Source organism: Macrotis lagotis, chromosome X (assembly GCF_037893015.1).
Source record: "Macrotis lagotis isolate mMagLag1 chromosome X, bilby.v1.9.chrom.fasta, whole genome shotgun sequence".
Taxonomy (NCBI): Eukaryota; Metazoa; Chordata; class Mammalia; order Peramelemorphia; family Peramelidae; genus Macrotis; species Macrotis lagotis.
This window is the reverse complement of record NC_133666.1, coordinates 342,439,479-342,467,050: the sequence shown is the minus strand read 5'-3', so window position 1 is coordinate 342,467,050 and position 27,572 is coordinate 342,439,479. Positions and strand designations below refer to the sequence as shown.

The 27,572-nt window shown below is 31.5% G+C and overlaps 1 protein-coding gene across 1 annotated transcript in view; it reads right to left on the bottom strand.

Annotated features, from left to right (window-relative positions):
* The window catches only part of ADCY2 (adenylate cyclase 2), a 553,319-nt gene that overhangs the window by 123,113 nt on the left and 402,634 nt on the right, over positions 1–27,572 (bottom strand). Inside the window, exons 5-11 of the mRNA XM_074199408.1 lie at positions 20,758–20,906; positions 16,005–16,116; positions 13,078–13,205; positions 5,688–5,846; positions 4,936–5,068; positions 3,531–3,707; positions 1,899–1,942 (exon numbers count right to left, since the gene is read on the bottom strand). Of these exons, the coding sequence (XP_074055509.1) occupies positions 1,899–1,942; positions 3,531–3,707; positions 4,936–5,068; positions 5,688–5,846; positions 13,078–13,205; positions 16,005–16,116; positions 20,758–20,906 (902 nt within the window). The remainder of the gene's footprint in view (positions 1–1,898; positions 1,943–3,530; positions 3,708–4,935; positions 5,069–5,687; positions 5,847–13,077; positions 13,206–16,004; positions 16,117–20,757; positions 20,907–27,572) is intronic.

The window sequence follows — 27,572 nt, the reverse complement described above, 5'->3', positions numbered from 1 at the left end:
CATAATTTGAAACCTCACAAATTTGGGGGGAATTGACTGATTGGTCTTCTTGATTATTCACTGTTTCAAATTTCAGAGAGATTATATAGGTATTTTCTTATTTTAGATATCTTTAATCTTAACCTGAGAGGCAACTTCACCTGATGGATAGAAGCCTAGCTAGTCTTGGAGTTAGGAAGACTTTGCTTCAAATCCTGCTTCTGTTTAACTTGCCAAACAACTATATTATATTGCCCACAGGAGTTTTCTACTCCAAACCAATTCCCCCCAAAATCCAGCAGCATAAATTTCAAATAGCTTGAGAAAGGTTTTATTTTTTGCAAGGCAGTGGGGTTAAGTGGCTTGCCCAAGGCCACACAGCTAGGTAATTATTAAGTGTCTGAGGCTGGATTTGAACTCAGGTACTCCTGACTCCAGAGCCGGTGCTCTATCCACTGTGCCACCTAGCTGCCCTGAAAGCTTTTCTTTTAACTCTATTGAGAAATAATTCTCTATTTAATTTCCTGAACTGGGAAGTAAATAACTTTATGATTATAAAATTTTTATGGTTATAAGTTAAAGTTTTATAAATTAAAAATTACTAACTAAAATAATTTTGAGTGTTCATTGACAGCTATTAGGTGAATGATTCATAATAGGAAAGCTGGGACATTGGAATTGCTCTTTTTAATTAAGCTAAAAACCCCTAGCAGAATGTCTTTAAAAGGCAGAGTTTTCATTAACACATCTTAACTTTTATGTACATTGAGTGAAAGTATTAGTGGAGACTTTATTGATAACTGTGAAAATAAATATCCTGATTCTCTGTAACTTGACTAAGTATTTGGCTACTCAATGGATATATCCCTTTGTCATGCAGTAGATGGAAATATCTTTTAAGCATAGAATAAAAAGTTATAGTGTAGTTTAATATATTAATATCAAATTTACCAGTATTTCTACCTTTTCAATATTATATCATTTAAATGGGAAAATGATTTATTTTCTTATGAAATGTTTATGAATATGTTTTCATCATTTATTTCAATAGTCTTATAGAACACCATTTTATCAATCTTTGTCCTTTTCCATCATCTATAGATTTACTTTTCTTTCACCACTATGCATTTTTCTCATTGGGTAACAATCTCTTAAGTTTCTGCTTTATACATATATGTATATGCATATATATATATATATAAACATATATAGAAAGATAGATACCAATTATATATATATATATATATATATATTTATATGTTCACACATATATACATACACATTTCCTTGTTGGTTTTGTTTCCAAATTTTGGCAAGTGTCACATTGTTAAAAAAGGTCAACAATTACAATTCATTTTCTACAAGGTATAATACTTCATATGATTATTTATGTTATATAAATATATATATATATTATTTTCTAAAATGGAAGTATTTGCATTTTATTTGCATTATTGATGGGAAAATGTATATATGTATACAAATATACAATACATACATATACTCTTATATGTAGTGTTTTATATATTTATATTAATATATAAATATATTTGTATATTATGTTTGTGTATTTATGTATGTATATATATACATATGTTCACACAATACTGGAATTAATATTAGAATAAAAAAGTATATCAGATAGGGTTTCATTTTAAGGTAATTCTAGTCAGCAAAACAATTTGCATATACAATGGAATTTTTAAAATGGGATATAATCAATATTTTTCTTGAAATGATATTGATCTTCGTTATTTTGCTTTCAAAACTGAAAAACAGCCCAAAAAGGCTCATTTCTTTCAGGACAATAGATTTTTTATCTTTCAGAGATATGAGAGTAGTGTATATATATATATATATATATATATATATATATATATATATATATATATATACTTATTCAACACTGTAAGATATACCTTAATGTGCGGTGCTGAAAGTGATGCTGACCCATTGGCACATCCTAGAAGGAAAAAAGAATATATATTACTCACAGATTATGAATTACAAAATAATTTGTGAATCAATAACATGCACCATAGAGTCATTTGCTTTCACAGTTGGAGATAGCTGAAAAAAATATTATAGACAACTAGATTCATCCTTCAAAACTGTCTATCTGGCACTATGAGTTTCAAATAAAAAGTAAAAAATGAAGTAGATTTCCTATGTTTTCCCTCTATAAGTGCAAACATATGGATCATAAGAAAATTAGGATAGTTTTACAATGTCTTACATTTCATTCAGGTGTTTTTAGTTTTGGTCCCAAGCAATTGATTCTACAGTGATGGCCAGTTTAAACTGACTGGAATTTTATTAGGTTTGTGCTTAGACAGATATTTAAAGGATTTTGTTTAAAATGAAAATACTTTTTAAACACAAAATATGAATACATAATATATTTTGAAAATTTACCAAAGAACAGGCTTGACAACAGGGATGTTGACAACAAAACAGTTCAACAAGACTTCAAGAAAAAAAGTAAAGAAGGCTTATGGAAATGATAGAATACAGATAACATGAGTGGGACCAAGTGGGATAAACAAAGATGACAATCTCTTGTTTTATCAGTGCCTTTTTCATAAATAGTGTCCCAGGAACAAAACCTTATAGCTTTTTATAAAACCTGATAACTGTTATAAAACCAGCATACTAGCATACTCCAAAAACTAGCATACTTGGATAATCGCTTTCTATGGAGTATGCTAGTTTTTGCAGTATGCTAGTATGATGGTGTTATAAGGTTTTATAAGAAGTTATAAGTGTTCTTCTGTAACAGCAAAGGGACAACATTTCTGCATGGAATGTACAGGCTAATAAGAGACTATGACAATATGAGTTATCATGCTACAAAGGAGAGTTTATTTTTATTAGATCAGGAAATTCCACAAACTAGAAATCGTTTCTAATACATGGCATATTCCTTTGAACAGAGTTGGATTATTAAATGTTTGTTGAATTAGTTCTATAAAATTAATGCTAAAAGTCCACAGATGACATATATATGAATATTCAAAAGATATGCATAAATTACAGCATATGGCTACTTATATGTATAGATGTATATGTTTACATATACATGTACATATGTATTATGCTTATGCATATGTATAAGGAAATCCTTCTTGGTAGTGAGGATGGTTTGAAATTGATAATGAAAATGTGCTACCCTAAAATGGCTTAAAATCTAAAAATGACTTCATGACTTTTACTACTTTTACTAAGATGCATAACTTTATGCATATGAGACAGAGACTTAGTTGCAATGTTCAATAGAAAAAGATTCAATATTACTATTCAAAAATAAGAAAGTTGAGACCATTTGGATTTAGAAACTAAAGTCACTGAGAGACAAAACTCAGAATGCAGGAGTTGGTGTTAATTCCCAAACTATCTATCTCTCTGTAATGATTTCTCTGTAAAGGAAACAAAAAATATTTCAACATGGTTTATAGAGATATGTGAAGAAATGGTAGAACACCCAATAGTGGGAAAATACATTTTTTTCTCTCATAAATATCCTACTTTAAGAGACATAAAAAAGTCCATACTGTGGTACTGATTTTGCCGTTTTCTGTTGTCATGCTGTCCCTATGATGCAAATGTGCAAAGGGCTTGGCTGCTCCCCAGGACTCCAAATACCGGGTCATGCGGACAGATGCTCTCATCTTGGCTCCATCTAATGTATGCCTTGGCCTAAAAAGGTGCTGAGGACTTCGTCTTTCTCCCTGGTTGCAAAACAAACAAACAAACAAGCAAACAAATAACTACATAAAAATAAAAAATAAAAAATGTAAACTGCACATTCAAAGCATCAGCTTAATTTATGTATTATAGTATATATGACTTTTACAAGGTTCTTTAAGATTGAATTTTTTTAATAAATAAATCTATATGCTTTGCTACTATCTATATCTACATATCTTTAATAATTATACAATATATCTTTTAAAACCCTGAATAATCTCCATAAAACCTTACTTAAGTTAATCTACTATTCAGTTAACTTAGTTTACTGCTTTCCACAGTTAGAGATAGCAAAACACAATTTATCTAGAAACTGTAGGAAGTTTGATGTTTTAGATAAAAACACAAAAAATCAAAATAAAACAAATGCAAACCTCAGTTTCCAGGAAACTGAAAAGTATTCAAGTACAAAAATAATTTAATAAATTTTTAGCCAATTTTGCATGACTGTTTTTGAAACAGTCTTGCTTCTTAAAAGACTCTATAGAATATACATCACCATTTAAAAATTTATCATATTCTCCCTTGTATCAAATAATATCTATTATCATCTGCCTTTGCCCCATTAAGCTTCTTTAAAACAGGATTTATGTTTCATCTACCTTTGTATCCCAGTAGTAGATGATTAGTAAATGTTGATTGATGAACAGTTTTACAAAAGCATGGGTTGGGAAACTTTTTTTCTGTCAAAGACCAAAACTTAAAAATTAGCCTGCTGTATTTGATCAAACATTTAATTTACCCCCAAAGCTCCTATATTTTTGAATTTCCAGTCCCACCTGTGATTATCTTGACAGTGTCAGACAAAATGATTTGATAGGCATTTTCCCCTGCTATTGTCCATTACTATATATTGTGTAATTAATAAACTATGATCAACAGATGGTTCAAAGCTATAGGAACTTAATGTGACAATTTAAAATTAGTCCCATTGATTTTCCTTGTGTGTGTCTTTCTACCTGCCCCCCAGCATGGATAGAAAAATGAAGACAGTTTTCTGAAAATTAAAACAATAAAATTGTGGGCTGATAAAAATGAAATATTGAATTCAACTCTAAATATTTGTTGAGAGCCTTCTATGTCACAGGAATTTATTACTGGAATACAAACCTTAAAAATAATTGAAATTTTTTTTTCTATTTCTATGACAGTTTATCTCAGAAATAATAGTGTCAAAATCATCCTCAGATTTTTCATATCAATACTAACCTTGGGGTTGATCACAAAATAGGTTTTGACATAATGTTCCTTCAGATATGGGTCCCTGATTTCTCCATCTCCTTCTTCTACTTTGTAAGCTCCATTCAAATGCTCTAAGGTGACTGAAGTAATGTGAACACGTCTGCAATTATATTTTTAAACCTGATTAGGATGATATGAAAATTATCTTGCTTATGTATGGTGTTAAAATAATTTTTACTTTAACAAACATTTTTCCTATTTTATTGGTGAAAAGAAAGCTACATGTGCAGGAAACAACTGAATGTGAGTGAAAGCTGGGTAGGTCCAATATCCTACAACTTGTGCTGTCTATTTTAGCAGCAGTAGGGACTAGTACTGAGGTGCTCTCTGGGAAATAGAGAACCAAGGAGATTTAATTTGGATCTTTGCACCAACTGGAAATTTTGATTACCACTAGTTCCACTTCAGGCATGCAGATTTTTGATGAAACATATAAAGTATATGCAAGAAATGAAATCAACCATATCCAAAGCATTTTTTTTCCTTTCAATGCTCAAATCAAAGCATTATCCTGGGGGAAAAGATATTAGAACATTAGAACATCAAATTGAAGTTTTTAATCCATCTTAGTTTTCTGATAAAGGACAAATAACTAAGCCAAATATGTCACCCAAAGTATAAATAACATCTATTTAATAATTAGCAAATATATTTTGGGATGAAGATTTTTATCAAATAAGGATCAAGAGTAATGATTTAATTAATGAACCCAGTCATACCCTGGCACACCTCCAGCTTCCATGTGATTTGCAAGTGTAACATCATGAGACCAGACATCATACTGCCACTTCTGCAAACCAATTACACCACAGAGGACGTTCCCAGAGTGGACTCCCACACGCATGTTGATGTCAACTCCGGTTGCATCTCTTACTTTCCTAAAAAGAAGAAAAACACTGTATGAAATGGATTAAATAACTTTTGTTTCTCCTTTCTGTAATCATGACTAAGTCAATTAATAATATATGCCATTTTTTTTCATTTAGTTTAAAAATAATGCTGTCATCAACTGCTTTTATGTTGTATAAGAGCCAACAAAGTAGACAGGTTGTATTCCTCCCTGTAACAGAAGTTAAACTAAAAGACAGAAACTGGAGATTCTAAGGAAGGGCAGAGCAAAGAATAAATAGCAGCATGTGTGCTAGTTTGCAAATTGTCTTGATTAAAGGGCAAGAATAGGGCAGTGATCATTATGAAAATACGAAGTATGAGAAGAATAATGGATTAGAAATATTTTGATTAACCTGAGAAATCAAATCAACTTTCTTGAAATACAGAATATAAATGAGTATTTTTATAATTCTTGCTTATTTTTAAATACAATATATTCTACATGTTACTTTTAAAATTATTCTACTTGTCTGTGTTTCCTTCTGTGCATTTTAAAAAAATATTACAACGGCCTTGTTTGATTGTGGCATAATTTTTGCTATCCCTTATGTGTTCCTTTCACCCCCCCCCCACAAACACTTCATCATAGATCCTCTGGAGACCTTATTGATTTCCTTATTTTTTTTTAAATGTCCTAAAGTTATTTTTCTTTACAACATTATTGTTATATAAATTATTTCCATGGTTTTGCTCACTTAACTCTGGGTCAGTTCCCACTATCCAGAAATTGTCTCTTTTATCATTTCTTTTCTCAGTTTCTCAGGACTTGTGTTTTTTATTTCAAAATTCCTATTTAGTTCTGGTATATTCATCTGAAATACTTCTAAACTACTCTAGTCCATTAAATCAGTCCAAGGACACCAATCCAAGGTAAAAACTATTTTCATATAAATATGAAGGTGTTATTTGTTTAATTAAATCAATCTTTTCTTTGCATATCTGTGTGAATCCAATTTTTTTTTGATTAAAACAACATTTATTTAAAGATTGAATACAGAGGAAAATATAAGAACCCTGTATTAAGTTTAGACATTAAAAAGTTTTGCAAAAAATTCAAAACAATGTCATTTTCTATATTTTTTGTTTTAGAACATAATTTTTAAAATAAAATGTATTTATATTAATATATAAGTTTATAGTTATTATTTTTAAATGAATTAAATATTTTTAAAATGTAGGTTTAATACAGTAAAAAAGTGATAGATATCAGCTACAGAAACAAAAATTACTTGGGGTTCTCTGATTTTCAAGAAATTAAAAGGACCCTGAGATGAAAAATTTGAGAACCACTGTATTAGGACTTAATTCCACCCCACCCCCCGTCTCTAGAATTATATTAGCTCTACAGAATAAGTTATTCTTGGTTGTAAGCTTATAACATTTGCCTTTAGGAATATTATATTCCAAGATCTTTCTTTTAGTACCAGTTCACATGTGATTCTGACTATAATCACCTGGCATTTGAACTTCTTCCTGGATGCTTACAGTATTTTTGGTTATGTCATACCTAAGATTTTATTTTTTGGAGGGTTGAGGGAGATATAGGTATTCTTTTCAGGAAGTGATTTGTGCATTCTTTCTGTTTTTACTTTGTCCTCTGATTCTGATATATACAAGTAGTTTTACTTTATGATTTCATGAAATAGCATTCAGATTTTTTTTAAATATATTTTTCCAGAAGTGCAATTATTTTATTTTTTCCAATTACATGCAAAGATAGTTTACAACATTCATCTTTTTTGCAAGCTTTTTGCAAACTCCATATTTTTCCTACCATGTTCCTTTCCCATTACCCTTCCTCATGGCAGCAACAAATTTGATATAAATTGTGCATTTGGAATCATGTTTAACATATTTCTATATTAGTCACATTGTGAAAGAAGAATTAGAACTAAAGGAAAAACATGAGAAATAAAGAAAAAAAGATAAAAGAAGTTTTAAAAAGTGAACATAGTATGCTTTTTTTCCTACATTCAGAGGGATATGAATAGCATTTTTCATACTAGGTCTGTCAGGTCCTTGATCACTGAATTGGTAAGAGGATTTATCGCCATCATAGATGACCATCTCACAATGTTCCTGTTAATATATACAATGTTCTCCTGGTTCAAGTGCAGTTATTGTTAAATAAACTCTATTCAGCCTTTTGGATAGATTTTCCAGGTCAGCTATTTTTCTGATATTTTCTTTTTGTTCTAATATATCTTGCAGTTTCATGAAGTCTTTAATTTCTGTGTGGTCTATCTTACTTTCCAGGGAGTTCATTTTTTGAATGAGTTACTGCTTTCTCTTCTTGGCAACTTATTGTTCTTAAAAATAATTTCTCCCAGAGGTGGTACAGTGGATAGAGCATCGGCCCTGGAGTCAGGAGCATCTGAGTTCAAATCTGGCCTCAGACACTTAATAATTCCCTAGCTGTGTGGCCTTGTACAAACCACTTAACCCCAATGCCTTGCAAAAAAACCCCCTAAAAAAATAAAAAAAGTAATTTCTTCCAGAATTTTTATTACTTTTTTATCTCTTATTTCACTTCTATGTATCCATGTAGTACATGAGAATGCATTTTTTCCCTTTGAGTCTGTCTACAACTTTTATGGAGTTTGATTTGATTAGATTAAAACAAATGAGATGTTAGAAACTGCTTAGAATAGTACCTAGCACATAGTAGATAATTAATAAATGCTTGTTTATGATAATTTAGTAATTATTGATATTTTCTGTGATTTATTCATCTTTCTAAATTTAGTTCCTTGAGGTAGGGTTCTCTGAAGAGTCGGAGTCTGATGAATTTTTGAATATATTGGTCAGCTCAGCTTCATCAAGCTCTGCTTTCACTGGGTTCTTTGATGACCTCTACCTCTCATATTAGAGCCAGATCAAATCAGCTTTTTTGGTCAATTGTTAAATTTTTAGTTATGACAACTTGGAAATTGGAAAATGCTATAATTCAGGATTTGATTTCATTTTTTTGAATAAAGTGATAATGTTAATAATGTAAAGAGTTTCAAGATAGCCAATTGATATACATTTACTAGCAAATTCCTGGCAAAACTCCAATGAATAGTTTAGATTCAGGGTACATTCTGGCATTTCAGGACAGAATGTTAAGGAGCTGGGATTTCTCCCATAGGTTTCCAAGGTCCTCACCCTGGGGTTTTCTCAGGGGGTCCTTCTATTCTTACCGCCTTCAGACATAGAGCCTTTTAGACTACTCATAGTATGTGGTGCTCACTTTGAGGGAATGATTTTTATATTAGCCACATACTTTTCTGGATGACTTCTTATGCAGTTCTGGTGTAATTTATTGTTTGGTTTCTTGATGTAGTGCACTCATCAGTTTTTTTTTTCCTGGAGTAGTTGTTAGGGAGCTTGATAGCCTGCTTCTCATTTAGATTTCTGTCTTTCATGAAAGTCTTCCATAATACTTGCTTTTTTATATCTGGTCTTTTAGCTTCAATCTTAGTATATTTTAGGGTTTTTTTTTTGGGGGGGAAAGATTTTAGAATAAGAGAATACTTTACAATTTTATTATCATAAACAAATTATATGAATAAAACTTTGGAGTGACAGTACATAAGGTCTTATTTATTACCAACATGGTAAAGTAGATAGAAAGATGATGAGCCTCTGATACTGGACCAATGAGATTAGATAAGAAAAGGAGCTTGAAAAGTTAAATGTATGACATGGTGTTTGTTGTAGAATTTGAATGTAAATTCTCCCAACTCTAATTTCAACCCTCAATATTTGAGTCAAATGTATCAAATTATATAACATATAGATTCTTGTTAGAAACAATTGATTTTGGAAAATGGTTGTCATTAATTAATAGTTAATGTAAATAAAAAGCATAGAACAAAGGAAAAAAGAAAAAAGAAGAATACAATGTAATACTGGATTTAGGATTATTTGTTATAATTCAATATAAATATAAAATATTCCTGAAATAGACACATTGTATTCATTTTGTTATCTTCAGTCTAGAAAGAATTGCATTTCCAGAGGAAAATATGAAGAAAATAGAGATGTTTATTGCCTTAGCATAAAAAGAATGTAGCAATTGTCAAAAAAACTTCTAAAAGTGTTATTAAACTAAGCTTAAAGTTGACTGTACTGCTGACAGAGGAAACAGGCTCACTATGTTTGAAAAAAAAGATACTGCATAATAAAATATAGAAAGTATTTTCCCCAAGACAATTTTTTAATGAAATCTATCAAGATTTGTCCAATCAATTAGGTTAGTGAGATAAATGTGGTGAGTTAGTTGTGAGGAAATTGCTGGACTTCCTCTTTTAAAGGGTAGGGACTTGTATAAGATATAATCCTAAAAGATTTATCACAGGAATCTAACTTGCACTGTATTTTTAATATTCATGAGGAAGTACAATTTTAACTGAATTTCAGTTATCCAAATATTGCCAGAAAAAACCAAATTAGGCTCCTATCAAAGGGAAGATATTAAGCTTGTGCCAGACTAATGGACTGACCAGTGGCTGACTATACTGGTCAATTTACTTAAATAACAAGCTTCCTAAAGCAGCTGCTCAAATATCTCTTTCCTTTATGAGGATAGACCTAGACTCTGATGATTAAATAGAATAATTGTTTTTATTTCTTGTAGACATAATCTAATTGCTGCATCAAAAAATTCATTTATTTGTTTTTAAAATTTGCAACAGCAACAGAAAATATCTTCTTTGCTTTGAGAAATACCAATAAACTAGCTATCCACAATCCTTTTAGAAAGCTGAAAAGTCATAAAATATAAATATACATATTTTAAATGCACAAACTATTTAATATATAATTCAGGCATATTCTCTAATTTCTATTTCTGATATGTTTCTTTACTTTTGTATCAGTAAGAAAACCTTAGTTTTTCCAAGCTTGCTCATAGTAATCTTTAGTGGTACAAAGAACCACATCACAAAGAATGTCAGTTTGTAGCATAGCAGGTAATAGAGGTAAGTGAATACCCTAAAGTATCCTGATAGATATAGAGAAATAATTCTCTACAATTGGACTTAAAAATTCAATGAAAAACTAGTCAAAATGTTTTCCATTTTCTCACTGTATTTGGTCCATTATGATTTCTGATCAAAGTCATATGTGATATATTGCTGAAATGCTTGATATAAAGAAATGATTCTCCTTTACTTTTCCTGATAGTTCATCAATAAGTAGAAATAACTGAATTATAACAGATCTTGAAGAACACTTGTGGGGGAAAGAAAACCATTCTTTCTACTTTGAAAATTTTTCCCCCATCTGATATTGAAGACAACGAGGAGAAAAAAAAATCCTTTAGTAATTAAAGTTTTCTCCTTCCTCCAATTTGTTTTCCCTTTCTGTTTGATCTAATAATCACAGTCCTTTTGGGACTGAAGAATACTCCTCAAGTTCAACCAAGAGAGCAAGATACCCTCCTCAAGAAAATATTTTAAGTTTTTGCATAAAGAATATTTTAATTTCAAATAAATTAAAGGGTCAAATTTCATGGAGGAACAAGGGTTTCCAAATGCTTGCTAGTGACTGGAATTAGAAAGTAACTCATTATTCCCTCTTCTTCCTTGATCCAGACTTTTCTTCTTTTCCATCTCCTCCTATAACTCCTGTGGTGCTGGTGAACTGAGTTTTCTTTAAAGTAAGTTATGGAAATTAGCACTAAGTTAGAAAGCAAGGCTCCTATAACCCAGAGAAAAGCAATTAGAGAAGTTAGTTGTTAGAGCGAAACCATCACCTGTTCTTTTGTCCCCATATGAATAGTGACTCATTCTTAAACTTGAAAGGATAGAAAACTTTATAAATGTTCCAATCACACTTCACTTTAAGCCATTTCCTGCTAGGTCTCTTTATATATGGTTCTATTATATAAACACAATATCAGCTGACATCTTCACACATGGCATACTCACTTAAATTTTGTTTCTCATCACTACCAAAAAAGTGTAGAGGACTAGGATGCACAGACATAATTATCACTTTTATTTTAGATGAAAATATTTGAGAAAGAAAGTGTAAATTCTGTGCTTAAATATAGGAATATGAAAATGGCTAAGTTGTTCTTCTTAGTTTTTTTTTTTTTTTGCAAGGCAATGGGGTTAAGTGGCTTGCCCAAGGCCACACAGCTAGGTAATTATTAAGTGTCTGAGGCCGAATTTGAACTCAGGTACTCCTGACTCCAGGGCCAGGGCTCTATCCACTGCCACCTAGCCACCCCCTGGTATTGTTTTAAGTGATTTACAAATATTTTCTCATTTAATCCTCATAGCAACCCAGTGATATTTATGCTACAATTATTCTCTTTTTACTGGTGAAGAAATTTAGGCAAGCAGAGGTGAAGTAACTTGCCCAAGGTCACACAACAAGTAAGTGTCTGAGGATTTGAACTCTGGTCTTTCAGACTTAGTACCTTAATCAGTGTGATATCTAATTATACTAGATAAGGCCTCAATTTTTGTAATTTCTGAGAGATTTAGATTTGAGACTACCTTTAAGGTTTCTTCCAGCTCCAATTCCTATGACCTTACAGTAAGAAAAAAAGTGTTAAAAGGTAGAAATAAATTGATAATTTTTGCCTCATATATAATGTGAATAATTTGGATTAGAATTAGTCTAAGATTCCAATTTTAATGTTCTATGGTTCTGTGTCTCTTAAAAAGATGGTTACTTTATTTTGACATAATATACTTCTCAACAATCACTGAAAGAATCTATTTTATAATGGAAAAAAGACTGTTGATGGAATAGAGAGCTTGATCGGTGTATTTCAAACACTGAATGTTGTCTTTTCAAGCTGATTTTATTTACATTGCTGTGACATTATTTTGGCTCAACTGTGTTTATTCTGCATCACTTCATGAAGTTTTCCCCATGTTCCTCTGAACCTTGCTAGTCACCATTTTTTTCATGGCATGGTAATATTCCACTATGTTACTAGACCTTAATTTATCAAGTCATTGTCCAGCCATTGAACACAGTTTTTCCTAGCCTTGTTTATTATTATTATAATTATAATTATATTTATATATTATTTATTATTTTTATATATTATTATATATTACATATTATGATATATTATGTTATTATTTATTATTATTATTATAAATAGTGAAGAATTCTTAAAAGCACCTGTAATGATTATAAAGAAAAAATAAATCACTTGACCTCTGGCTATAGCATTTTAATTTTAAGATTAAACATTTTCTTTACACCTACTTTATGGCTTCACACATATCAAGTCCCATTTTCACACAATTCTTGGCATGATTTGGAAGAGATATAGGGAGGCCAGACACACAGTAGTAGCAGTCTCCTAAAATTTTGATTCTCATGCATTCATTTTCCTGAAAGAAAAAAATATGTAAAAAGCATGAAATCCTTGAACACTGGTACGATATTTAAATTCACGTAATAGGAAGGGTTTTATTTGTACTGATAATAATACATAGTCATCTATTTTTGATGTGAAAGAAAAATCAAGCCAGAATGATTTTCCAATGCCTTTCCTTACTCATTTCCATTTTGGGGAAAGGAGAAGAGGAAGGGGAAGGAAAGAGACAACAGGAAAGTGGTCAGAATAATCCAGAGTGGTCTGTACTTACTAAGAAACTGGTGTATAAAGTAAAAAAAAATAATTAAATTCTATTTGGTAGAGAGATTCTGGTCTGACCCTAACTGTAGTTTGTCGATGCAACAATCCCTCCTCTCATTTCATAAAAACAGAAAAAAAACTTATTTATTTTAAATCTAACCTCAAAAGTAAGTCTATCTAGTATGTCTTTTTTCTTTTTTTCAGAAAATAAAAGAAGACAATGATTATTTTCATGTATATTTCAGACAACATAAATTTTGTATTTAACAATGCCCAACAACATTATTTTAATCACAGTGTAAGAAAGCAAACATTATCTCTTAATAAGACCTCCCTTTTCTACTTCATGAACACAGTTTCTGAATCTTAATAGAATATTAAATTCATAAAAATAAAGCAAATGAATTAATTTTCCATAATTTAAATTTTCAATTAAATTCAGTATACTAAACTCTTGCTTGATATACTTTCCATTTTAATTTCATTATTAATAATGAATTGCTAGAAAAATAATAACATAAAAAGGTCAAGAATATCTAAAGAATGAACGAAAAATGTAAAGGAAGGAAGTCTAGCAGTACGAGATGTTAAACTACATTATAATGTAGTAATCATCAAAACTAGTATTGGTTAAGAAATAGAAGAGTAAATCAGTGGAACAAAGTAGAAGTAAAATATACAATACTGAATGATTATAGTAATCTTGTGATTGAGAAACATAAATATTTAAACTTTTGGGATAGGAATTCACTATTTGGTAAAAAATTGTTGAGAGAACTGAAAAGCAGTCTAGCAGAAACTGGTATTGATATAGACTAAACCTTACCCCATTTACCAAGATAAGGTTAAAATTAATGCATGACCCAGTCATAAAAGGACATATCATAAGTAAATTAGAAGAACATGGAACATTTTATCCATCAGAATTATGAGGAAAAGGTTTGTGAATAAACAAGAGATAGAATTGTGAGATGTAAAATGTATAACTTGGATTATGCTAAAGAGATTTTGTACAAATAAAACCAATATAACCAAGATTAGAAGTAAAGCAAAAAATTGGGGAGTTTATAGAAATTTTCATGGACAAATGCCTCATATCTCAAATATACATAGAACTTGTCAGATTTATCAGAATCTGAATCATTTCTCAATTGATAAGTGGTCAAAGGATCCATAAAAAGTTTTGGATAAAAAATCAAATATACACATATACATATCTAGTCATATAAAAATGCTCTAAATCATAATTGATTAGATAAATACAAATTAAAACAACTTTGAGATATCATTTCACACCTATCAAATTGTCTACACTGAAGGAGAGAATACTACTAAAAATGAAATCAGAGTTGCTTGAAGGTGTGTCCATGTCACTGCTGATATATTGTTTTTCACTCTTTTTGTCAATTGTTCCAGGTAACAAAGGAGTCAAATGAGAGACTGGTGAATAAAAAATGTGAGTGGGTTTGGGTATCACTTTATAATATTTCAAAGAGGATTTATTGATGAACTATTTATATTAAAGTGCTAAAAATATGTTAAATCAAGGAGGACTTGAGTAAGGTTCCTATATTCTTGGCTTCTAGATTTACAAATGTGTATAGAAGATCCTGTAACAAATCCTTCATAGGCAGAAAAACACAGATAAATTAGTTTTTACTTTTGGGAAATATTATATAATAATAGCTAGCATTTATTTAGTGTGTAAGTTTGGAAAGCACTTCAAAAATATTATTTCATTTGCTCCCAACAATGTCATCCTATTACCTGTGTATCTAAGATCAAGAGGTAACTTTTACAGTATGTGCTTCAGAACCAAAAGTTCACATGAAGAAAAGTAATATTGCGTTGCACTGAGACAAATTTAAGTAAATTGCCAAGCACCTGAATCTAGTAAATGACTACAGCCACCTTGAAACTCAAGTCTTCCTGACTCCATATGTATTTCTTCACTGACTTCACCACTTTCCCACCTGTGATGTATTTGGATTAGAATGACAGGACAAAAGGTGCACTATTTTTGGTGTGAGGTGTGACAATTCACTTTAATTCAAGCTTCTAATAATGTCCTAAAACATATTAATTACTAAGCTTCTAGATGGTTGAAAGAATCAGACTATTGATCTATTGAAGTATAAGCAAGAAGTAATTAACTAATTTGTAGTTGTTTACAAGTGTGTATTTGTTTGAAATCTATTACCTTTCTTCTACATTTTTTCTCTAATATCCCTTTCCTCAGCCTTTGATAATCCTTGATTTCATTTTTAGCATCCCTCTGTGAGGTAGACTCAATTCACAAAAGCATCATAAAACTGTTATAGGCGGTCAGTTTTTGATTTATTACTGAAATAAAATGTAATGTGTTAGCTAAGAATGTGGTTTTTATTATTGCAGATGCATGCTATAGATCTCTAGAGGAAAGAATGTAATAGGTATATTTACAAATGAATTTGTAGAAAGCATTTTTCTGAAAAGTTGAATTTTTAGAGAACTACCAAACAGGTGCAGGGGCAAGGTAATGAGCAGAGAGTGTTTTTCATCAGTAACTCACCTTGGCAATTTGATCAAACTTTCCAAAGAGTTCATTCAGCATGTGCACCAGTTCTCCTGGAGAGCAGTCACTAGCCAGACGGGTGAATCCAACAATGTCAGCATATAATATGCTATCAAAATCACAAATAAATAAATAAATAAATAAACAAATGAATAAATAAATAAACAAACAAACAAATAAATAAATGTAGGTAAGTATATATTATATATATACATATATAAATATATAAATAAATAAATATTTATTAAGAAAAAATATTTCCTCATCACCAGTTTACTAATTTCACAAAAATATAATTTCCCTGACTACTTGAATATTTTTTGAATTATTTCTTATTTTGAATACTTTGCAAAAAATTTACACAGAGCTAACTGAGGTTGAGTGTTATTTCAAAGATGGAAAGTAACAGTCTACCTTTTATACTTAATTTTCTAGTTTCAACTTTACTCTTTATCTTTTGTTGGACATGATTCCATTAACATTTGTCAGTTCACTATTTGGGGCCAATAAAAATGATTTGGGCAGAAGAAATGATATTGTATTTACTTAAGAAGACCTTCTCAAACCACATGGAATAGTGGAAAGATCCCTAGATTTATGATGGAATGCCACAGTTACCATTTATTTATTAAGTGACCTTTCACTTAATCTTTCTTAGACTCAATTGCCTTATCTGTAAACAGGAATAATATTTGCACTACCTGCCTCCAAAGGTGGTTATGAGAACAAAAGTTGCTAATATTTGTAAAGTATTCTATAAAATGTACAATTCAACAAAATCTACAATAATAATAGTGACTTACAGAATAATAAAATTGGAGGTCATCTATCCTGTACCCATAAAGGAATTTCCTTTACTGTATTCCCAAGTAGGCATCCACTTCTAGGTAGCTTTAAATTGTTAAAACTGTTAAGAGTTGTTTCCTTAAAAAAAATTTATCTTATCTTTTGAATATGCCCCTCTTACCTTCCTGCTCATATCTTATATAGTACATTATTTTGTATTTCTCTAACATACCCATCCATCCTAGTTATATCCTTAGAGAACAAAAGAGCAAATCCCATCTTTCTTCATTTTGTCAGGATATTCTCTAAAATATACAAAAGGAGCTGTTATAGTCAACACTAAGTCTTTTCTTCTTCAGGTAAATTAACCCTAATTCCTTCAAGGAATCCTAGTATGATATGAATTCAAGGGATAGATCATTGCCAGTCATCTTGACTCTGCTCATTCTGAAGGATAGAGTGAAGTTGATGACTTTACATGATTCTACCTCATGCACAAGTCAAAACAATATCCTCATGATGTCACTGGTCCTCTTTGAGAATGAAAGACAAACAAAAACACATCTTCACCTATTTTCTGTCAAAGAAAACTATTTGAATTCTAGTTCGACACCTGACAAAGTGAAAGGAAGGTTGAAAACAGCATACTATATTAGGAAAATCAGAGTCACAGGACAAAAAATGAACTTAACATCACTTACATAGGAAACTAAATAGAACTTAAGTTTTTTAGACCAACATAACTATAATTGTTTGCATATGGCCATCTTTTCACTTTTATTTTAAAATGTCAACATTGATTTTTAATATTTAAGTGACTTGAATTTACTGAATTCTTTAATGTATTAACTAGATTAACCAAATGAAAATCATATTCCTTCCCACTACTCTATCCTTTATTATGTTCCTTCATAAAAGTGGGTTGCTCATGTCAGGTGAGGCAGGGATTATTGACATAGGAAAATAAAATACATTTCACAGGATCAACAGCAATAACAACAACTTCCTGTCTCAATTATCAGCATTTTTAATAGGCCTAGATTCACTAATAATGCAAAATTTCCTTCAAGTAAATATTGATTAGTCTCACAATATGAATAGTAACTTATTTTGAATAATCCATTTTGAGAAAACAAATTCACTTTCTATTTGCCCTCTTTGGTTGATGTGTGTGTGTGTGTGTGTGTGTGTGTGTGTGTGTTCAAATTTCATATATTTTTCAGTTCATTTTTAGGTACACAAATCCATGAGAGCATTTTCACCAAATTGTAGCCTGCCTGCCATTGATTTCCCAGTTCTATTTAACAGCTCCTTGTGTTTATTTTTAGTCATTCATAGTTCCTTTAACCCCGGAATATCAGGACTAATGTTTACTCAAAGATGTTTGCTATGGGACTCAACCTTTGCTTTTCTGGAACTCCATTCATTTAAATCTATGCTTATCTTTACAAGTGTGGATTATCAGTCACTTACAAACCTTTGTAGGATTTAGAAAATGATGACTGAACTTTGGTCTACATCTGAGGCAGAAGAATAGCAGTGGGATAAATATTCTCTCTTATCAGACACTGTGAATGCTGCCCTTCAGTTAAATCCTGGGCCTTCAGGTCTGGCAATACCTAGTCAGGCTGATGTTTTTAATCCTTTCATTTCTTATTGTGGAATCTCATTTAATCAGGAGGTTTTTTTTTTTGTACTAAGAAATCTCTGAAAGCTTCTTAACTTTAATTATAACATATAGAAATGTTTCCCATAGACCATCTTGCTTCCCTTTCCATTCTGTAAGAGTGTATTTAGGTTATCCTTTAGAAAGTCACTTTCTTCCAATGTTGGAAAATTGTTAGTTAATAATAATCAGATACCAATATATATTCCTAGTGCTCATGGAAACTGCCCGATGACAAAATGTAGTACTCCCCTGGAGCAGATACACTCCCAGAAGTCAAAGTTGAGAAGTGATATGTACTTCAGCTAGGTTAAAGAACACATTCTGTCATCCAGGGAAAAGGGCTCCATTTATAAAAAAAAAAACAAAACAGTTCTTGAGCTGGAGTCCATTAAGTCACTTAAAATATTTTATAACTATTTCAATATATAGTTGTACTTTTCTCATCACAGTTTTGGTATATTGCAGTTGGCATAAGACATTAAATGATAATTTTTGAAAGTTTTGCATAAGCCATAGATAACATATGAAGGTCACTAGATGACATAGAGCCTATAGCCAAATACCCAACTCAAATTTTATAAGAAGGTACTGTAAAATATCAATTAAAAGAAAAAAGGGGAAAAAAAGCCAAAACTTTTACACAGATTTTCTAGATAATGGGGGTACTGCAATCTTATTTTTTTTTTTTTAGATTTTTGCAAGGCAATGGGCTTAAGTGGTTTGCCCAAGGCCACACAGCTAGGTAATTATTAGTTGTCTGACACCAGATTTGAACTCAGGTATGCCTGACTCCAGGGCTGGTGCTCTATCCACTGTGCCACCTAGCTGTCCCAAGGGGTACCACAATCTTACTCTCTGACCGCCACTCTCATGATGTGGAAGGGATAACTGAAATTGGTTTCTGTTGTGATCCTTTTTATTTTATGCATTTATAAGCATTATTTTGAGAAGGGGTTCACAGGCTTCATCAGACTGCCAAAGGAGTCCATGACACAAAATAAGGATTACTAAGTGTCAGTAACTTCTAATTTGTTGCAAATTATTTAAAAGACAAAATAAAATATTCTTTATTTCAACATTTAATGAATCTATGAATCTATAATGAATATTTCTTAAAGTTATTCCTTTCTCTCTACTTACAGTCTCACACTAATTACACAGACACTCGTTTCTTTTACCTGTGTTACCATAACATTGTCCTAACCGGTCTCCTAATTAGTATACAATGGCAATAGAGGATATGTTTCTCTTTTATCAATTTAAATGCATCTCATTATCTGATGAGTTGGTCTCTTCTCTAGTCTTTCCCTCTCCAGCTCTTTCTCCACACATCAGCCAAATTGATAATCTTAAAGCACAGATCTAAACATATTTTTCCATTTAAGAAGTTTTAAAGATTCCCTATTGCTTCTAAGATTAAAAAAAATCATCTGATTGACATTGAAAGCTCTTAACCATTTGGTTCCAATTTTTTTTTATCCAGATTGATTTCATGTATTCTATTTTCCAGTGAAACTGAACTCCTTCATGTTCCCCATAAATGACATTCTATCTCTTGTACACATATCTTTCTATACCTGAAATGCTCTATTTTTTCATCTCTATCTCTTAGAATTCATAGCATCCTTCAGAGCTCAGTTCAATTGGCACTTTCTAAAAGGAGGCCATTCCTGATTCCCTCTTCTCCCCCACCCTCAAGTTTCTATTCATTCTTCATGAGGTTGTAAGTGCTTCTCTGTGTTCACATTTCTTTGCATTAGACTGTAAATTCCTTAAGGATAGGGACTACTTGGCATATAACTAGAGTTAATAAATGATCATTGAATTACACTGAATGTGTATTTAGCATTTTAAAAGCTTGTTTTGAATTTGAGGGATAGAAATGAATCACCCTGTTTCAGAGTACTTAGCACAGCATTTCTGATAATTTATATTGTTGATGTTTATGCTCATACTGTGGTATTTTCATATGCTTTTAGTCAATGGTTAAAGTGTTATGATTTTTTAAGTTCCTGAAAGTGCAATTATTTTTTGCCTTTGGACTTTTTTGGGAGTTACCATTTGCCACAATCTTGGTTACATTCCATAGGACTATAGATTTAGAGTCTTAAGGGAGTATAGAGACCAACAAATTCAATTCATTTATTTTACAGATGAAGAAATTAAGGAGAGAGAAGTTAAATCACTTGCCTAACAATATTTCAACTCCAAACGTATAGGGACAGGGAGGTCAATTCATTCTTTGGTCACATTACTTGCCATATCCTGCTACCAAATACGAACAAAGCACAATACCTCACATTGGTGTGTCGTTTGACATAGAGATTGTGAAAATTGTTTGTATTTTCCAGCTGGCCTGCTTTGGGTCCCTGCAATCTCTGAATGATCTCTGCTTTCATTTCCATGGCGATGTGAGCAGGCAGTAAAGAGAGCAGAAGACGCTCCTAGAACAAAGTAGTGATGAATAAAAACAACTATTAAGGCTATTTCAAAGGACTAAGATTGTATAAATAGTAACTAAAAATCAGCATTGAATTTTAAAACAGGGACTCATCTTGACCCAGGTCCCTATCAACAAAAACACATAAAAATAATTTTTTCCATGGTCAGAGAGAATTATTACATTGTTTATTATTATTGAGCATCATGAATATGTTCAGCTTTGCAGAGAATAAAAGAAAACACAGTTTCTTCCTCAAGGAGATTATATTTCAAATTGGATTTTTAAATTGTTGAAAGAGAAATGCCATTCACATACCAGAACATGGTTAACCTAAGAAAGAAAACATTCATTTTTTGGTTGTTATTGCTACTTGGGAACCCAAAGTACATGTTTTACTTGTACTATAAAGTTTGCCAAGATGCCACTTTTTATTTTCCCCACAAAAGCAGTCACAGCTGAACTATCCATTTTAATCCAGATCCATCCATGAAGCCCTACCAGTGATTCCAATGGAAGGAAAAGCATTAATGAACTCACTACTAAACAATCTCCATCAAGGTAGTACATCTATCCATGTTATTCTAAGGTGGTTGAGCTCATCATTTCTTATAACATAGTTGTCTTCAGTCAAAGTTATATGCCACATCTTGTTCAGTCATCGATTGCCCAACTGACAGGCATCTATACAATTTCCAGCTTTTGTCACACAAAGAGAGTTACCATGAGTATTTAAGAACATAGAAGCTCTTTCTCTTTTCCCCTAATCATCTTGGGAAACAAAACTACTAAGTCAAAGGTGTAGGCAGTTTAATAACACTTTGGGAATAATTTCAGAGAGTTCTTCAAGATGGTTGGATTAGTTCACAGTTCCATCCACAGTAGATTACTGCTCCAACTTTTCCATATCCCCTCCAACATTTCTTTCTTTTTCCTGCAGTCATTTTAGCCAATCTCATGTAAAATGATACCTCAAGTTTGATTTAATTTGTATTTCTCTAATCAATAATGATTTAAAACATTTCTTTTCATATGACTAAATTATTTTGATTTCTTCATCAGAAAAAGTGCTTGTTCTTATCCACTGATTATTTATCAACTGGGGAAATGACTCATATTCTTATAGTTTTCATATATTTGAGTTATGAGGTTTTTATTTGAGAATCTGCCCAAAAACTTTTTAAGCAAGTATTTTATATATATATATATGTACATATATATATATATATATAATACCTAGCTTTTTACTCACTTTATTTTTCACAAAACACTTGATACATTCTTTCATTAACTTTCCCACTTTACACATGGATCTATCTACTCTTCAACTTTATTCTAAAATGCCTGGCACAGTGTCTTCCTTCTAATCGGCGCTCAAAAATTGTTGAATTAGTGAAACAATGAACAGAAAAATTACAAAAATAATTACAGTAATTTCCTTATCAGCATTTCTATCAGAGGATTCTCAAATTAAGTCAACAGCACAAATTAAATATTATGTGTATATAGGGGTAAAGTCTTCCAAAATCATCACTAGGACTGTGGTATTATATATAGAATTGGTAAGAATTTGCATTAGACTTGGTATGTGTTTTTAAAATTTTATTCAGCTTGGTGGTGTATAAAACACTTGATTCTTCAGAAAGAAGTCAATGCCAGTCAGCATTAAGTGCCTACTAACTTCTAGGTACTGTATGAAAATATGTGGCATTAAGCAGACATGTAGAGAAAAGTCCTTGACCTAACATACTTTAGAGGCATTTCTATTATACATGTGAATGAATATGCCTATATACACACATATAATATGCACGTGTATAGATGTATATCTAAAATCACATATAAAATACACGTTAATGAATAGTCCACATTCTCTACTTATAGTTGACCAAAGGGCATCACTTCCCTGATGTCATGGTCCTCTTTGAGAACAAAGGACAAACAGCAGCAACAGCAATCAGCTGAAAACTTCTGTAATCCACAGAGCAAAGATTGGACCCTAGAGCTTCTATAGTCAGGGAGACACAGGAAGATCATGTCCAGAGTCTGTCTACTTAGTGAATATGCATAGAGTCCAATTCTATGTGAAGGAAGCAATTAGCACTTTGGTTTGAGGTATGGAACAGCTTTCAGACTATTTAGTGAAACTAATAAATAACCTGAGAGGAAATATGAATCGGTAGAATTTTTACCCTCTATTTCCAATCTATCTGGTCTTTGCAGAACAGTTTCTTCATTCCCTTGTCTCTTCTTCAACTTTTTCCTCCTGTTCCCATAAATATAGAAATATTACATGGAGGCAGGTATACATTTTGTATACATACATTTGGGTAAGAGGAAATATTATTTATCTAGCTATCCTAGACACTTGGTTATTTGACCCAAGGTTCCTGCCTAATTTTCTGATAGCAGACACACTGGATGGAGGCAAGAACCATACATCATATTTAAATTGAAATACTGAAATATTGTTGTGGTTATGCATTTTAGTAGTATGTCAATTATACATGCTTGACTTTATCCAGGATCTTTAAATATATTTGTGAAGGCTGAAACCAAGCTAAATCTACCTCTATATAAGCAGTGACTCAATGAAGATTTTTTTTTCTTTTCAAGGTCTATATTGTAATATGGAAGATAAGCATATACATATATATATGGTGTGTGTGTGTGTGTGTGTGTGTGTGTGTGTAAGCCCTACTGGTAATCTAGGAAACTTGATTCATGGAACCAAGGGAAAAGAAATACTTTTTAGAAGTATTGTTGTACTTTATAGAAGTGTTAGTACATATTTTCTTAAATTCATATTATATATTACATACTTTTAAATGAGGTGAATAGCTACTATAAGCTACTCAGCTATTAGAAAAGTGGTATTCAGTAGTGAGATTTGACTTTCCCTGAGGAAATGGTCAGGAGTATAAAACTGAATTTTGGTAGCAGGTAGTGATTTAAAGAAAATATTGAATAGACTTTATTCTATACCACCGACGAGGTAAATGTCAGACACTAGCTAGGTCTGTGGAAAGGAAGTCAGTGCAATAGCCACCCTATGTTACTCTTATTGGAGGTTACAACATTCCATACAGTTGAATCTACTCTAACCATTCACATGGTCACAAAGCAGAGGAATGGATACCTTAGGGAAAAGAGGGTGGCTATGGGGTTCTATCTCATTTGACTTAGCAGTATGCTATTATTTCTGGTTATTACAGAATTATAGTTGCTAGACCAGCTAACAGAATATACATCCATCCAACAAAAACTGAACAGAGAATTGGTCTTCCAGCAATATAATTGAGTAAAATAGCATTTTGATCTTGATAAAAAAATGTGGCCAAAGGGAGGCAGAACTCTTGCTGATAACATTGCAGTTATAAACAATGTTCACAGTCAAAGAACATGAAGATCAATTTTTACTTAAAAGAAATCAACTAATCAAATAATGGGATAAATAGTCTGAGATAGATATTGATAGATAGAAAGAAATCTTTTGTCTGAACCCAGCTTTTCTACTTGAAAATTCCACAAAGACATATTTAACTTGAAAATGTTTATTAATCTGCTTCTGATAAAGACTAGAATGATAGAACATGGATAAAAGAAATCTTCATCTTAGACCATAGCAATACTATTGTCAATAACCAGATGTCAAGTGAGGGATTCTGTTGATTTGGATAGAAATGGATCATCTATATAATCTAATGGAATGGTTTATTTAAGGCTCAACCCAGTTTAGCCAACTTTCCTCTAATTTTAAGAGCTCTAACCTAAGACAAAATATTCAATATAATCTATTATCTCTAACTTAGAGTCAATGTGATCATATTTCAATACTCTCTGTATGGATCTCCTCTTTTTTTTCTCCTTCCTTTATCTATTTCACACAGCTATAAAATTAGTCTTCTTTTTTTTTTTAGGTTTTTTTTTTTTTGCAAGGCAAACGGGGTTAAGTGGCTTGCCCAAGGCCACACAGCTAGGAAATTATTAAGTGTCTGAGACCGGATTTGAACCCAGGTACTCCTGACTCCAGGGCCAGTGCTTTATCCACTAGGCCACCTAGCCGCCCCTAAATTAGTCTTCTTACTATTTCCTTTGATTTTAATAAATTAACTGAATTAGAATTAAAATTAAGCATTTTAAAGGTTATAAAGAGACAGAACTCTGTCTTTAGAGACAGAAGTCTGAAGGTGGGACATACAAGTCCAATTCACAATTGTGAGAGATTAAAGACATGATCATGATCCCATAATTCCATAATTAGTAAGCATTAGAGACAAGATTTGAATCTAGGTCTTTGACTAGAGGTGCAGCACTTTATCCACTATATAACATTGCTTCTTCATGAGTTTATTTCTCTGATTAAAAAGCTTTGATTTTCTCTTCAGTTACTCATATTGTCTACCAAATAAAAAAAGTTATAGCTTCCACTTTGCAGGGTTTGGGGGCATAGTTTCTCCTTGATCTGAAAGATATGTAAAGTTTTTTGACCTTTCCTTTATATCAAAGAAGTCTGAATTATTATGATATTAAAAGATAAAAAAATATTGATATAAACAATACCATACATATATTTCATGCACTTCTGATTTTCTAATTTTTTTTCTGTTTCATCTGCTGGTCTTTATATCATTTGTTGCTTCTTCAAACTTTCCCAAAATTTCCCATTTAATTCCTTATTCTGACCTGCCGCATACTGAAACTGCAATGGGAAAAGTTGTGATGTAGAAAGGATAACTGTAGTCTGTTTAAGCTGATCATATTTAATCTGACTATACCTTTTTTTGCTTTTATCATCCACTAGTTCTTCCATATATATCTGATTCTCCAGTTAAATTGGATTTCTTCTACTCATCCACTAGCTCTACTTATCAAATTCATATTCATTTTTAATGGCTATGCTTGGAGCATTAGTTTCTAGGATAGTATTTCTTTTTTTTCTTTTAAATTCCTATAACACTATTAAGATCACTGTTATAACACATTTCATATTTATTTACATTATATTTAGGTACATAAACATTTTCTTTCTCCTACTAGACTATAATTGTTAGAGAACTGCCTTATCCATCTTTGTTTTCTTTGTTGTTTCACAGAATTCAGCATTATGCCTTGCTCATAGTAACTATTCAGTAAATATTTGCTGAGTGATACATGGTGCATTACTTGCATTATATAAGAGCTGAATGAATATATCCTCAACCCTCCATGAACACTTCCTCAACCACTTTTACTGTGTTTATTTGTTCTTTAAGAACCTTCATCACACTCACATTAGGAAACGTTTTGCTATTGAATATTTAAGCTAACTACTAGAGTTATATTTAAAAAATTTTAAAACCAGGCCAAATTGGCATGAAATGTTCCTCTAAATGTTGGAGGGGAATTGACTTCTATGAACTGAGATCCTAATATATGGTGAAGTCTCTGCTTAGGAGTCCACTGTCAGGCAAGTTATGGCTAGACAGGGGAAGAATTCACTTGGGATAGAAAGATTGGGTATCTCCTGGTAGTTAATACTTTAATGAATTATTTTTATAGTGTGATAAGCTTAATTGTTTATACATGAAGAAATAATTGTAAATTCTGTCACTGTCCCCAGGAAAAAACCTCAGACCTAAAAACTAAATCCTAATTGCTGCTTTCTTATGCATCAATATATCCTTTCTTTGTCTATTTTCTTTGGAGTGATTTTTCCATTATCATATTCCATCACCACAACCCAGTAACTGGTTATTTGTCCTATATTAGGAAGCTAGGTAACTCAATGGATTGAATATGGTACCTGGAATCAAGAAGATCTGAGGTCAAAATCCAGCCTCAGATACTTACTAGCTGTGTATCCCTGCACAAGTTACTTAACTGTTTTGCCTTAGTTTCCTTACTGGTAAAATGATGATAATAGTAGCATAGTATCTACTTTCTAGGACTATTATGAGCATAAAGTAAAATAATAACTGTAAAGCATTTTGTAAACTTTAAAGAAATATATAAATGCTAGTTATTATTATTATTGGTATTGTTCTAGAGATTTCTTTCTCTACCTCTATTAAAAAATGTAAAAAAAATTACACTGATATTTTCACCTAGTTTACTGATTGTTTCAAGTTTCAGTGGGATGAGTTTGCCATTGAGTTACCTCATTTATCTTTCAATTTCTCTCTAATTTTAGGTTAATAGGATTGCCTAGGATTTACTTCATGTGGGTCTGATGATTTTTACTCATCTTGAGTTTCAATTCTCTTTGAACTATTATTTGCACTGCACTATCTTCTTCTCAGTCTGATAACAAGCAATCTACAATGAATAATGATTTATGATTTCATTGTTTTTCTTTTGTGCTCTCCAAATAGCTAAAGTGGCTTCCATTTTCATACATTGTCAGCCTCATCCTGTTCTGGGCTTCATTGTTTCTGGGGCTGTTCTTTTATGATCATTCCATTCTTCATCCTAAACATACTTCTTTGGCTTCTATTCTTTAGCTATACATGTCTTTGAAAAATTACTGATTTGTTGACTTCCCTTATCCTCACAAATCTTTTCAAAGAGTCATGTCTTTCTACCTCAAAGGAATCATTTTAATGTGTATATTCAGAATATTGTTCTTGACAGCTTTATAGCCCTTTAAAATCCCTTAGTTTCTTCAGACTTTGGGCTCCACAGTTCATAC